The sequence below is a fragment of the Bos javanicus genome, chromosome 28, assembly GCF_032452875.1.
Source record: "Bos javanicus breed banteng chromosome 28, ARS-OSU_banteng_1.0, whole genome shotgun sequence".
Lineage (NCBI taxonomy): Eukaryota > Metazoa > Chordata > Mammalia > Artiodactyla > Bovidae > Bos > Bos javanicus.
Genome location: NC_083895.1, coordinates 10,407,818 through 10,423,144, shown reverse-complemented (window position 1 = coordinate 10,423,144; position 15,327 = coordinate 10,407,818). Strand labels below are relative to the sequence as shown.

The 15,327-nt window shown below is 38.4% G+C and overlaps 1 protein-coding gene across 7 annotated transcripts in view; it reads left to right on the top strand.

Moving 5' to 3' along the window:
• The window catches only part of ERO1B (endoplasmic reticulum oxidoreductase 1 beta), a 72,154-nt gene that overhangs the window by 10,846 nt on the left and 45,981 nt on the right, over window positions 1-15,327 (top strand). For all 7 annotated transcript variants that reach the window (XM_061404910.1, XM_061404913.1, XM_061404914.1 and 4 more), the window contains exon 2: window positions 4,862-4,981. In XM_061404910.1, the coding sequence (XP_061260894.1) occupies window positions 4,862-4,981 (120 nt within the window). The remainder of the gene's footprint in view (window positions 1-4,861; window positions 4,982-15,327) is intronic.

Genomic DNA, 15,327 nt, shown 5'->3' with positions numbered 1-15,327 from the left:
ATGAAAGTGAGATCATACGGTTTTTATCTTTCTCTGAGTTATTTCACTTAGCACAGTGTCCTCAAGTTCCATCCGTGTGGCAAATGGCCAGTTTTTTGTTTTTTTTTCCATTACTAGGTGTATTGTGTATATATCCCACATCTTCTTTGTTCATCCTTCAGTTGATTCTTAGGTCACTTCCATAGTTGGTTATTGTAAATAATACTGCAGTGAACATGGGGCTACATGTATCTTTAAGTTAGTGTATTTGTTTTCTTCAGGAGAATACCAAAAAGTGAAATTGCTGGATTTTGTGGTAGTTCTATTTTAAAGTTTTTCTGTAACCTCCATACTCTTCTCCATAGTGGATGCACCAGTTTATAGTCCAGCAACAGTGCACAAGGGTTTTCTTTTCTCTACATCCTCACCAACACCTGTTACTCTGGTCTTTTTGATAATAACCATTCTAACAGGTGTGACATGATATCTCATTATAGTTTTGATTTTCATTTCCTTGATGTTGGTGATATTGAGCACCTTTTTGTGTACTTGGTGGCCATTCATATGTCTTCTTTGGAAAAATATTTAGATCTTTAAATAAAAATATTTTCCCGTTTAAAAATACTTTTATTTATTCATTTATTTTTGGCTTTGCTGGGTCTTCATTGCTGCTCAGGCTTTTCTCTAGTTGCAGTGCCTGGGCTTCTCATCACAGTGACTTTTCTTGTTGAAGGGCATGGGTCCTAGGGTTTTCGGTTTCGTTCCGTAGTCGTGGTGCACGGGCCTCGTTGCTCCTTGGCATGTGGGATCTTCCCGGAGTGGGGTTGAACCAGTGCCTCCTGCATTGGCAGGTGGATTCTTTACCACTGAGTCACCAGGGAAGCCTCCTCTGCTCATTTTTTAATCAGATTGTTTTTTTGCTATTGAGTTGTGTGAGTTCTTTATATATTTTGGATATTAACCCCTTATTAGATATGATTTGCAAATATTTTCTTCAATTCCATAGGTTGTCTTCATTTTGTTAGTGGTTTTGCTTTGCTTTACAGAAGCTTTTTAGTTTGACATAGTCCTACTTGTTTATTTTTACTTTTGTTACCTTTTAATTATGATATGAAATCCAAAAAGTCATCACCAAGACTGATGTCAAGGAGCTTAAAATCTGTATTTTCTTCCAGTAGTTTTATGGTATCAGGTCTTATTATGTTCAAGTCTTTGATCCATTTGAGTTCATTTCAAATGTGTATGCTGTAAGGTAGTGGTACAATTTCATTCTTTTGCATGTGGCTGTCTGTTTGGTTTCCTCAACATTGTTTGTTGAAAAGACTGTCCTCTCCCCATTATATATTCTTGGCTCTGTTGTCATATATTAATTGACCATATAGTCATGGGCTTCTTTCTGGGCTTTTTATTCTGTTTTGTTCTTCTGTGTATGTTTTTCTGCCAGTATCATACTGTTTTGATGACTATAGGTTTGTAATCTAGTTTGAAATTGGGGCACATGATGCCTCCATCTTTGTTCTTTTTCATGATTGCTTTGATTATTCTAGGTCTTTTATGGTTCCATACAAATCTTTAGGACTGTTCTATTCTGTAAAAATGATGTTGGAATTTTGACAGGGATGTATTGAGTCTTTATCCTGCTTAGAGTACTAAGGACATTTTAACAATATTTTTCTAATCCATGAGAATGGAATAGCCTTCCATTTATTCAATATTTTCCATCAATATATTATGGTTTATATGCATTTCACCACTTGGTTTATTTTTTCCCTAGGTATTATCTTATTCTTTTTGATGTAATTGATTGTAAATGAATTATTTCTTAATTTCTTTGATAGTTTGTTATTAGTGTATGGAAACACTGTACACTATTTTCAAATATTGATTTTGTGTCCTAGAACTTGCTGAATTTATTAGTTCTGTTTCAGTGAATGAAGTCTTTAGGATTTTCTGTATATATCATCTGCAAATAGAATTTTCTTCTTCCTTTCTACTCTGGATGCCTTTTTTTCCTTTTTCCTATCTAATTTCTATTTTTAAAAACTTGGTTATACACAAAGTTTTTGTTTAGTAGTTTAGTAGTCCTTGCTGCTGCTGCTAAGTCACTCCAGTCGTGTCCGACTGTGTGTGACCCCATAGACGGCAGCCCACCAGGCTCCCGCGTCCCTGGGATTCTCCAGGCAAGAACAATGGAGTGGGTTGCCATTTCCTTCTCCAATGCATGAAAGTGAAAAGTGAAAGTGAGGTTGCTCAGTCGTGTCCGACTCTTCAAGACCCCATGGACTGCAGCCTACCAGGCTCTTCCATCCATGGGATTTTCCAGGCAAGAGTACTGGAGTGGGGTGCCATTGCCTTCTCCGTAGTAGTCCTTAAGAGTTAGAAATAAGTACATGGTAATTTTGTATACCTTACTCCAACCCCTACCGCAAATAATATGTTTGTAAATGCTGCAGTTTACTAACTAAAAGTCAACAATTTAAGAAAAATTTGTAAGAACGAGCACTCACTCATTCTTACTGGGTAAAGTATTTTTAAAGCCTAAAAAGCTTTTTGGTGTGTATTTTGTTTCCTTTTTTCCCCTATTATTATTTAGGGGCCTAGAGTGTGAATGGGACACATTTACAAACTCCCAGGGAAAAAGCATGAGACAGAAACAACTAGAAAATTTCCATTTTTAAAATCATTGTTTGCATATATTATGCCTGTGGATCACATGAATAACTTTTAACAGGCTGAATTCCATTTTTGTTTTTAAATTTTAGTTTTAATTGCGATAATTGTTTGTTCCATGAAATTGTGAGAGTTCAGTTCAGTCACTCAGTTGTGTCCGACTCTTTGCAACCCCATGAATCACAGCACGCTAGGCCTCCCTGTCCATCACCAACTCCCGGAGTTCACTCAGACTCACGTCCATCGAGTCAGTGATGCCATTCAGCCATCTCATCCTCTGTCGTCCCCTTCTCCTCTTGCCCTCAATCCCTCCCAGCATCAGAGTCTTTTCCAATGAGTCAACTCTTTGCACGAGGTGGCCAAAGTACTGGAGTTTCAGCTTTAGCATCATTCCTTCCAAAGAACACCCAAGGCTGATCTCCTTCAGAATGGACTGGTTGGATCTCCTTGCAGTCCAAGGGACTCTCAAGAGTCTTCTCCAACACCACAGTTCAAAAGCATCAATTCTTTGGCGCTCAGCTTTCTTCACAGTCCAACTCTCACATCCATACATGACCACTGGAAAAACCATAGCCTTGACTAGATGAACCTTTCTTGACAAAGTAATATCTCTGCTTTTGCATATGCTATCTAGCTTGGTCATAACTTTCCTTCCAAGGAGTAAGTGTCTTTTAATTTCATGGCTGCAATCACCATCTGCAGTGATTTTGGAGCCCCCAAAAATAAAGTCTGACACTGTTTCCACTGTTTCCCCATCTATTTGCCATGAAGTGATGGGACCGGATGCCATGATCTTAGTTTTCTGAATGAAATAATACATAAAAATGTCATTTACCTTTTATCCAGTTTTTCCCTGGTGGTAACATTTTGTAAGGGCTTCCCAGGTGGCACAGTGGTAAAGAATCTGCCTGCTGATGGAAGAGATGCAAGATATGTGGGTTTGATCCCTGCGTCAGGAAGATCCCCTGGAGTAGAAAATGGCACCCTACTCTAGTATTCTTGCCTAGGAAATCCCAAGATGAAATCACCAGAGGAGCCTGGTGGGCTATAATCCATGGGGTCACAAAAAGTCAGACATGACTGAGCACATACACACATTTTGTAAGCATATAGTGTAATATTATAAATAGAGCACTGACAATTGATGTAATCATGTATGTTCATTTCACTTGTTTCATTTGTGTATCTGTGGATTAGTTCTATACATTTATATCACATGGTATGAGTTTGTATGTCCACCACTGCAGTCAGGATACTGAAAAATGTCATCACTGAAAGAATCCTTTCTGTCCCTTTATAGCCACACCTACCTCCTTGCTTCCCCACTCCAACTCCCATTCCCTACTCCAGTCCCTAAGCACTGGCAACCAGTAGTCTGTTTTCCATTTCTAAACTTTGTTATGTCAAAAATGTTATATAAATGAAATCTTGTAGTATCTCATCTTTTGGGTTTGACTTTTTTTTTTACTTAGCATAATTCCATAAAGATTCATCCTAGTTGTGCATGTTAATGAGTACCATTTTTAAATTTAGCCGCAGAATGTTTTGTGGAATTTTTCGACTGTGAATTCACTTTGTAAATATCAATTTCTCCTTTTTGATTACCTTGAGTAGTTGATAAGATAATTTAATTTAAAATACAGTAGAGTTGGGACTAAGTTTTATGTCTACTTTGGAAAAAATTATTTTAACCTTGCTAAGCCTTAATTTCCTTTTATTTAAAGTGAGAAGAATAGTGCCATTTCATGAGGTATTTAAAGGGTAAATGTGTTAACATATGTAGTGCTCTTAGCATCATGTCTGTCGTGAAAGGGTTCCATAAATGAGAGTCTAAAAGAAAGGTAGAGTTGCTGCAGCAGTATTATTACAGCCTGTGATTTCTAGGTTAATCTTGGAAGTAGTTGCCTTCATATTCCAGTGACTGTTTGGATTCTGTGTATGTTTAGACAAGGGTGAGAGTATTCAATACCTTTCTTTTTGACCACTGAACAAGAATGTTTATTTCTTTAGAATGGGTATATATAATCCTTCTGTTGCTTTTTATTTAACTGACCATTGTAAAAATTGACAGCTTTAAATGTTATGTATCTTAATCAGCAAATACTGGCTAAGTTGAAGGCATAATTTATCTTATTACATAATAGTACAGATTTGCTAAGGTTGGAACATTAATTTACATCTTTTCTATTATATATGTATTTTTTTTCCCTAGGTCACCGGAGTCTTGGATGACTGCTTGTGTGACATAGATAGCATCGATAACTTCAACACCTTCAAAATCTTCCCCAAAATAAAAAAGCTGCAAGAACGAGACTATTTTCGTTATTACAAGGTATGGTATAACTTTTGATTCCATCAGTACTGAAGATTTTTCTATAGCTGTCTATAGATGTGACTTTTATAACTCTTTGGAAAATCCTTTTCTGTTCTTTTCAGCACTCTGTGTATATCCTTTATCACTGGACTGTATTAACTCTTGTAGTGAAAGCCTGCTAGTCTTTTTGAACATTACGAATCTGAACTCCCTTCCTATGTTTGGGGAATTTCTCATTGGTCAGTTTGGGTTTCAGACGCAAGACTCATTCCTCTATAGACGTTGAAAATACCTGGGACCTATTTTGTCAGCCTCCCTTGTGAGTTAGGTTTTGTCATCTAGACACACTTACCCAGGCTTTAAGTTGTGCGGTTGGCAGTGCTGTGTGCTATCAGTGTGAGGTACAAAGTCCCAACAAATGTATTTGTTGGGTAGCTCACTGGAGGAGTGATAGAGCAGCCTGAGGACATAAGCAGAACAGCACTGCAGTAAGACTGCAGCACTGGTTCTTAAGTCTGATAGCCCACTCTAGACCTTCACAGAATAGCCAGTGGTAGTTTAAAGGCAGTGGCAATAACACAGATTCAAAGAACAATGGTTTAAAAGCCGCTGTTATACATTTTTGCCTCTACTCTTGCTCTCAGTATTCAATTGGTTTATAATTTCTTTGATTTTCATTTTTAGTTTATTTTTAAAATTGAGCATGATTTTTTTAATCCTTTTTCTGTATAGGTTATCTTAGTCTTTTAAATAGCTTTGAGGGTTAAATAATATACTATCTGTGAAGTTTTAAGTTGTATAGAAGGATACCAAAGTAGAGACCTAAAGATTTGGGAACCCATCCCCTTTTCCCATCAGCACCAAGAATATACAAAAAAGTGGATATATTTCCTCAATACAAAACCCTTTAGAGATGCAGATCCCATAAACTTATTTCAAAAAGAAATGTATGCCTAAGCAAACTATTCTAATATTTTAGACATTTTTCATACAAATCACGCAGGTTAAAATACCTTCTTCTAATTCCTAGTCCTAAATTTATGTCTGTTTGCATTTGTAACTGCTTTCTCTTGCTTCCTTTCTGTTACTAGGCTTACCCATATGAAATTGTTGCTTTTAGAAGTTGGAAAGTTTGACTATTGCCTATTTTGTATGGTTCAGTCTAATACAGTGAAGGAAGTGTTCCTTCTATCAAAGATCATCCCTTCACAGAATGGCCAGATCACACCTCCATTCACAGTGTTGTGGCCTCATTCTTCCACTCCTCCCTTTTTGAAATTGTTTTTTCTGTTTCTGTATCCTCACCCATCTGGTCAATAATAAGCACTCAAATATTCGAATACATGGATGAATATCTCATTTAATCGTTTGTTACACTGAAATCCTATTAGGTCAACATCATCCACATTTTCCAAAAAAGAAACAATGGTTTACGTATCCTAAGGTAGGGTACTTTTGTTGGCTTACAAACAAAACAGAAGTTTTATTGAGAAATGTGAGGCAGCTCACAAAATTGAAAGATAAGCTAAAGAAGCATATTTCAGGTGAGACAGAGATTATAGCAGGGATTAATGGCCATTCTCTTTGTGATACCAAAATTTTGAATTAAATTAACCATTTCCCCATATTTTTATATTATACAAGAGTCAGATTTCTGGGAGGAAAGGTCTAAATTGGTCTTGGTAGGGTTATGTAGCCCTACCCCTTGACCAAAAGACAATTTGGTTAGTAGTTCTATTTGTATTTGCATATTTGCAAATTGTTTCTCAAAGGAAAATTAGGGGATGTTACAGAAGGAAGAAAAATGAAAGTCAAATAGGCAGAAATAACAGTGTGCTTGCTAGCCAACATACAGTTCATCCTTATGCATGTGATTTAAAAAATGTTCCAACCAACATATTGAAATTACTCTAAATGTAACCACAATGTATTCATACCCTCTCCCAGAGGAGAGTAATGTAATGATCTAGTTAATCAGTTAGTTTCAAGTCTAAGATGTTTGGGTGCTATCTACTCTTCGAAGATCATGCCATCTGGTCCCATCACTTCATGGGAAATAGGTGGGGAAACAGTGGAAACAGTGTCAGACTTTATTTTGGGGGGCTTCAAAATCACTGCAGATGGTGACTGCAGCCATGAAATTAAAAGACGCTTACTCCTTGGAAGGAAAGTTATGACCAACCTAGATAGCATATTCAAAAGCAGAGACATTACTTTGCCAACAAAGGTCCATCTAGTCAAGGCTATGGTTTTTCCAGTGGTCATGTATGGATGTGAGAGTTGGACTGTGAAGAAGGCTGAGTGCTGAAGAATTGATGCTTTTGAACTGTGGTGTTGGAGAAGACTCTTGAGAGTCCCTTGGACTGCAAGGAGATCCAACTAGTCCATTCTGAAGGAGATCAGCCCTGGGATTTCTTTGGAGGGAATGATGCTGAAGCTGAAACTCCAGTACTTTGGCCACCTCATGCGAAGAGTTGACTCATTGGAAAAGACTCTGATGTTGGGAGGGATTGGGGGCAGGAGGAGAAGGGGACGACAGAGGATGAGATGGCTGAATAGCATCACTGACTCGATGGACGTGAGTCTGAGTGAACTCCGGGAGTTGGTGATGGACAGGGAGGCCTGGCGTGCTGTGATTCATGGAGTTGCAAAGAGTCGGACATGACTGAGTGACTGAACTGAACTGAACTGACTCTTCGAATTCTGTCAACATATGAATTAAAAAAAAAAAACAAAAACAGGAAAGCTAAGAGAAGAGGTTAATTTTAAATACACATATATAGTTTTGATTCATCTAGCAAGGAAATACAAGTAGAAAAAAGAGCCTAACCTCTGAGAGCTGATCAGTTGGCTGCTGTAGCTGGTATTTATATTTTCTGTCTTCTACTATCCATTCCATTCTTTTATTTACCAAATATTTATCAAATTAATTTGTAGCAGAGTGTATTCTAGGTGCTGTGGATACAATAGTGAATAAAACAAAACCTCCAAACTTATGTAACTTTTTATTATGATTAGAAAGACAAACCTTGAACAAGTAAAAAAATATAATTTCCTGTGAAAATGTAAATGTTATGGAGAAAAATAAAGCAAAGTAAGAGAAGTAATAGAGGTGGGGAAGGTAGATAGCCCTGTTTTACAGAAGGTGGTCAGGAAAGGAAGACATTTTTGGCTGCACCATTTGAGCAAAGACCTACCTAAGGTGAAACAGTAAACCATGACAAGATCTGGAGAAAGAACATTTTGGGGAAGGGGAGTAGAACTACAGGTATAGAGGCATAGGGTGTTTGAAAACCAGTATAGCTGGACAAAAATGAATGAGAGGGAAAATAGGAGAGGTAGTTAGGGGCCTGATTTATTTATTTATTTTAATTAATTAATTTTACTTTACAATATTGTACTGGTTTTGCCATACATTGACTTGAATCTGCCACGAGTGTACATGTGTTCCCCATCCCGAACCCCCTCCCACCTCCCTCCCCATCCCATTCCTCTGGGTCATCCCAGTGCACCAGCCCCAAGCACCTGTATCATGCATCAAACCTGGACTGGCAATTCGTTTCACATATGTTATTTACATGCATATGTTATTTACATGCATATGTTATTTTACATGTTTCTCCCATATCATCCCGCCCTTGCCCTCTCTCACAGAGTCCAAAAGACTATTCAATATATCTGTGTCTCTTTTGCTGTCTCACATACAGGGTTATTGTTACCTTCTTTCTAAATTCCATATATATGCGTTAGTATACTCTATTGGTGTTTTTCTTTCTGGATTACTTCACTCTGTATAATAGGCTGCAGTTTCATCCACCTCATTAGAACGGATTCAAATGTTTTCTTTTTAATGGCTGAGTAATATTCCATTGTGTATATGTACTACAGCTTTCTTATCTATCCATCTGCTGATGGACATCTAGGTTGCTTCCATGTCCTGGCTATTATAAACAGTGCTGCGATGAACATTGGGGCACATGTGTCTCTTTCAATTCTGGTTTCCTCAGTGTGTATGCCCAGCAGTGGGGTTGCTGGGTCATATGGCAGTTGTGTTTCCAGTTCTTTAAGGAATCTCCACACTGTTCTCCATAGTGGCTGTACTAGTTTGCATTCCCACCAACAGTGTAAGAGGGTTCCCTTTTCTCCACACCCTCTCCAGCATTTATTGCTTGTAGACCTTTGGATCGCAGCCATTCTGACTGGAGTGAAGTGATACCTCATTGTGGTTTTGATTTGCATTTCTCTGATAATGAGTGATGTTGAGCATCTTTTCATGTGTTTGTTAGCCATCTGTATGTCTTCTTTGGAGAAATGTCTGTTTAATTCTTTGGCCCACTTTTTGATTGGGTCTTTTATTTTTCTGGAATTGAGCTACAGGAGTTGCTTGTATATTTTTGAGATTAATTCTTTGTCCATTGCTTCATTTGCTATTATTTTCTCCCATTCTGAAGGCTGTCTTTTCACCTTTCTTATAGTTTCCTTTGTTGTGCAGAAGCTTTTAATTTTAATTAGGTCCCATTTGTTTATTTTTGCTTTTATTTCCAATATTCTGGGAGGTGGGTCATAGAGGATCCTGCTGTGGTTTATGTCGGAGAGTGTTTTGCCTATGTTTTCCTCTAGGAGTTTTATAGTTTCTAGTCTTATGTTTAGATCTTTAATCCATTGTGAGTTTATTTTTGTGTATGGTGTTAGAAAGTGTTCTAGTTTCATTCTTTTACAAGTGGTTGACCAGTTTTCCCAGCACCACTTGTTAAAGAGATTGTCTTTTCTCCATTGTATATTCTTGCCTCCTTTGTCAAAGAAAAGGTGTCCATAGGTGTGTGATTTATCTCTGGGCTTTCTACTTTGTTCCATTAATCTATATTTTTGTCTTTGTGCCAGTACCATACTGTCTTGATAACTGTGGCTTTGTAGTAGGGCCTGAAGTCAGGCAGGTTGATTCCTCCAGTTCCATTCTTATTTCTCAAGATTGCTTTGGCTATTCGAGGTTTTTTGTATTTCCATACAAATTGTGAAATTATTTGTTCTAGCTCTGTGAAAAATACCGTTGGTAGCTTGATAGGGATTGCATTGAATCTATAGATTGCTTTGGGTAGTATACTCATTTTCACTATATTGATTCTTCTGATTCATGAACATGGTATATTTCTCCATCTATTTGTGTCCTCTTTGATTTCTTTCACCAGTGTTTTATAGTTTTCTATATATAGGTCTTTTGTTTCTTTAGGTAGATATATTCCTAAGTATTTTATTCTTTTTGTTGCAATGGTGAATGGAATTGTTTCCTTAATTTCTCTTTTTGTTTTCTCATTGTTAGTGTATAGGAATGCAAGGGATTTCTGTGTGTTAATTTTATATCCTGCAACTTTATTCATTGATTAGCTCTAGTGGGACACTGTAAAAGCAGTACTAAGGGGAAGGTTCATAGCCATACAGGCTTACCTCAAGAAACAAGAAAAAAGTCAAATAAATAACCTAACTCTACACCTAAAGCAACTTGAAAAGGAAGAAATTATGAACCCTAGGGTTAGTAGAAGGAAAGAAATCTTAAAAATTAGTGCAGAAATAAATGCAAAAGAAACAAGAGACCATAGCAAAAATCAACAAAACCAAAAGTTGGTTCTTTGAGAAGATAAATAAAATTGACAAACCATTAGCCAGACTCATCAAGAAACAAAGGGAGAAAAATCAAATCAACAAAATTAGAAATGAAAATGGAGAGATCACAACAGACAACACAGAAATACAAAGGATCATAAGAGACTATTATCAGCAACTATATGCAAATAAAATGGACAACTTGGAAGAAATGGACAAATTCTTAAAAAAGTACAACTTTCCAAAATTGAATCAGGAAGAAACAGAAAATTTTAACAGACCCCTCACAAGCACGAAATTGAAACTGTAATCAGAAATCTTCCAGCAAACAAAAGCCCAGGATCAGATGGCTTCACAGCTGAATTCTACCAAAAATTTAGGGAAGAACTAACACCTATCCTACTCAAAACCTTCCAGAAAATTGCAGAGGAAGGTAAACTTCCAAACTCATTCTATGAGGCCACCATCACCCTAATACCAAAACCTGACAAAGATGCCACAAAAAAGAGAAAACTACAGGCCAATATCACTGATGAACATAGATGCAAAAATCTTTAACAAAATTCTAGCAAACAGAATCCAACAACATATTAAAAAGATCATACATCATGACCAAGTGGGCTTTATCCCAGGGATGCTAGGATTCTTCAATATTTGCAAATCAATCAATGTAATACACCACATTAACAAATTGAAAAATAAAAACCATATGATTATCTCAATAGATGCAGAGAAAGCCTTTGACAAAATTCAACATCAATTTATGATAAAAACCCTCCAGAAAGCAGGAATAGAAGGAACAAACCTAAACAAAATAAAAGCTACATATGACAAACCCACAGCAAACATTATCCTCAATGGTGAAAAATTGAAAGCATTTCCCCTAAAGTCAGGGGCCTGATTTAAAAAGAAAAAAAGTTAGGAAATTCCCTTGGTGGTGCAGTAGTTGGGATTCCCTGCTCTCACTGCCAAGGGCATGGGTTTAATCCCTCGTCAGGAACTAAGATCCTGCATGCTGCACAGTGTGGCCAAAAAATAAAAATAAAATAAAACTGTGCTTTCATCTAAGCATTTAAATCAAAATTTGAGAATTAAACAATTACTTTAAAAAAAACTGGAGGGCCATATTGTCACATAAAGTGTGATAAGAAGCTATTAGAGGAATTTGTGCAAAAGAGACAATAAGGGTGGGAGACAGGAAATGGAGAAACGATTTCTGAGGCTGTTGCAGTAGTTCAAATGAAAGGTGATGTGGATGTAGAATAAGATGATAGAGTTGGAAGAGGTGAAAAATGATCCACTTGGTGTCATATGTAAAAGGTAACACAGCAGACTTTTTTGATGGATTGAATGTAAGGTGTGACAGTAACAGTGAAATCAAATATTGATTTCATGCCTAAGTTTTGAGTGTGTTACCAAAAAAATATATCATGACCAAGTAGATTTTATTCCAGGAATGTAAAGATGAGACTTTTAGGTCTTCAACAAGATTCAGTACACATACTGATTTTTAAAAATGGTGATAAGGAAGTATCCATAATTCTTCCTGGAGAAGGAAATGGCAACCCACTCCAGTACTCTTGCCTGGAGGATTCCATGGACAGAGGAGCCTGGAGGGCTACAGTCCATGGAATTGCAAAGAGTTGGACACGACTGTGTGACTGACTTTCACTTTCACTTTTCATAATTCTTTACCATGATAATTTCAATCAGCATTGCCAGCATCTTACTTGTGGGGAAACACTAGAAGAATTCTCCCTTAAATCAGGAACCATGCTGAGAGGAAACCTCTTGTTTCCTTTAATACTGGACCCTTAGATGAAATAGTGTGTGTGTGTGTGTGTGTGTGTGTGTTGTGCTTAGTCACTCAGTCATGTCCAACTGTTTGTGACCCCATGGACTGTAGCCTGCCAGGCTCCTCTATCCATGGGATTCTCCAGGCAAGAATACTGGAGCAGGTTGCCATGCCCTAATCCAGTAGATGTTGAAATAGCACCTACTGTGTCATTTAATATTGGATCATATTGGCCAATAGAGTTGAACAAGAAAAAGCAACTACAGGCATAAAATTCTTAAAAGAATAAATAAAGCTATCTCCATGTATAAATGACAAAAGTAGACCTAGAAAACTCTAAATAATAAATTGCACACAAATAATAAAAAATGCATTAAGATAGCAGGTTATAAATTTAATATTGAAAAATCAATATGTTCATAAATACAAACAATGTTATAAGATATAATGGAGAAGAGATCCCCATTTACATTAGCAAAAAAGATAAAATATACAGGAATAAATCTATCAAAAAAATAGTTATTATTTCTAAAAGAAGAAAGCTTCAAAACACTTCTTCAAGACACAAAAGTAGGCTCAAACAAATGGGCAGATGTCTTTTGTAGCATAATGATGTTACCTCTCTCCCAAGTTGTGGTTCAGTCCTTAAATTGTGTCTGACTTTTTGCAACCCCATGAACTGTAACCCACCAGGCTTCTCTGTCTCTGAAATTCTCCAGATAACAATACTGGGGTGGATTGCCATTTCCTTCTCCAGGGGATCTTCCTGACCCAGGGATCAACCCTGTGTCTCTTGCATTGGTAGGCAGATTTCCTACCACTGAGCCACCTGGGAAGCCCCAGAGTTAATATATAAATTTAATGTGATCCCCTAAAATAGCAGTAATTTATTTTTCTGGAGCTGGACAAGTTGTCACAGGTTAAGTTCCTGGGAAGCTGACTCTGAGACTGTGTTTAGTGTCCAAGAGGTTAATTAGGGGCAGCTCTAGAGAAGGAAAAGGAAGGGAGACATCAGGACTGGGCAAAGAGGGAAATAAAGCTGTGACCTCAGGTGACACTTTTGGGGAAGTTCTTAATTTTTTGAATTTATTTATTTCATTTTAGCTGTGTTGGGTCTTCATTGCTGTGAGGGCTTTTCTCTAGTTGCAGTGAATGGGGGCTGCTCTCCAGTTGCAGTGCTCAGGTTTCTCCTTGTGGTGGCTTCTCTTGGTGCTCTTCTCTGGAGCTTGGGCTTCAGTAGTTGTGGCTGTGGACTCAGCAGTTTCAGCTCCCGAGCTCTAGCACTCAAGCTTAATAGTTGTGGCGCACCAGCTTAGCTGCTCTGAGGCATGTGGGATCTTCCTAGACCAGAGATGGAACCTGTGTCTCCTGTATTATCAGGTGCGTCCTTTACCACTGAGTCACCAGGGAAGCCCCTAGTGGGGAGTTCTTAAGATAGTACAACCAGAGCTGTCCCCACTTCAGGGGGATGTCTAGCCCTTTATTTCCTTACACCAGTCATTGGATGTAGTAACACTGAGCAAAGTGGCTCTCATTAGCCAAGGTTGGCTGCCTGCAGCGTTTCCAGGGCTGGGGTAGAGGCCCTTTCTTCCTGAAGAGTAACTTGAGCAGCCTGTTGCAGTGTGTGCACAGCCTACTCCTTGCATTTTGTATTAATTATCTATCACTGTGTAACAGATTAGCCTAAAACGTAGCAACTTAAAACAGCAAACTGAGAAGGTGCCATTGGAGGAACCCTCAAGGGAATGAGAAAGCAAGCCTTGTGGCTAGCTAAAGAACAAGGGTCAAGGCTCAGGGACCATGGTGTGCTTCATGTATTTGAGGAACAGCAGGAGGAGGCCGGTGAACAAGGGTTAGGAAACTAGGGAATCAGCCCGTGGGAGGGGCTCTCAGCCATTGAATTGGACTTGTATTTTGAACTGACCTGATTTTCAGAGATATCTTTGTGGGGTGAGAGAAAGTTAGGGTGATCCAGGATTTTGGCCTGAAGAACTAGAATAATGGAGTTGGTATTTACTGAGATGGCAAGAATTACTACAGGGAAGAGCACAGTTTAGGGTGTCTTAGTACATTTGAGATGTCTGTGCCTGTCCTGTGAAGGTGTCAGGGAGGAGCTAGATTTGCAAGCCAGGAGCTCAGGGGCACTTGCAGTTTCCAAGGGTGCCAGGTGATTTTAAGCTTCTTTACCTTCAGACATCCTGATGCCTCTGCCTAGAAATCTCTTTCTCTAGGAAACTTCTAGTCATAGCCATTTTACCTGTTACCTTGGAGGCCCTCCTGACATCCCATAGGCAGAGTTGACCACTTTCTCTTTGTGTTGCCAGTTTCTACCCATTTTTGCCTCTTCCTCTGTAAATTTGGGTATGGCTTACCTCACCTCACGTTTATTTTATTGAGGTGTCTATTATGTATTGTAGATACTGGGGTAAAATAATGAACCAGGCAAAATCCCCATCCTTACAGTGAGGGGTCAGACAATAAGTAGATAATATTCAGGTAGTGGTAAATGCTATAATGATACAGCGTGTAGGGTGCTTACTGGGCATTACTTTAGAGAGTCTGGTCAGAAAGGTCTCTGCTGAGGTGATCTTTGAGAGAACCAGAGTCAGACATGACTGAGTGACTGAACTAAACGGAAAGACCTGAGGGGATTGAGCCATAAAAGATCTGGAGGAGCCACTGAAAAGGCCCTGAGACAGGAAGGAACTTGGTGTGTTCCCAGCCAGAAGGCCATTGTGCCTGGAGGTCTGTGGGAGGAGACAGGTCAGAGAGGTGGTAGGAAGCCAGGCGATGAAGGGCCTGTGGATTTAAGGTGATGGGAAGCTGTGGGATGGTTTTGAGCAGGGCTTGGTATGCTCTGAATTGTGTTTTAAAGAGCTGATTGTAGCTACTGTGTTAGAGACTAGATAGCAGTAGATGCCGGAAGACTTGCAGTAGTTGGGGCAGGAGTAGGTGGTGACAGAAGAGATGG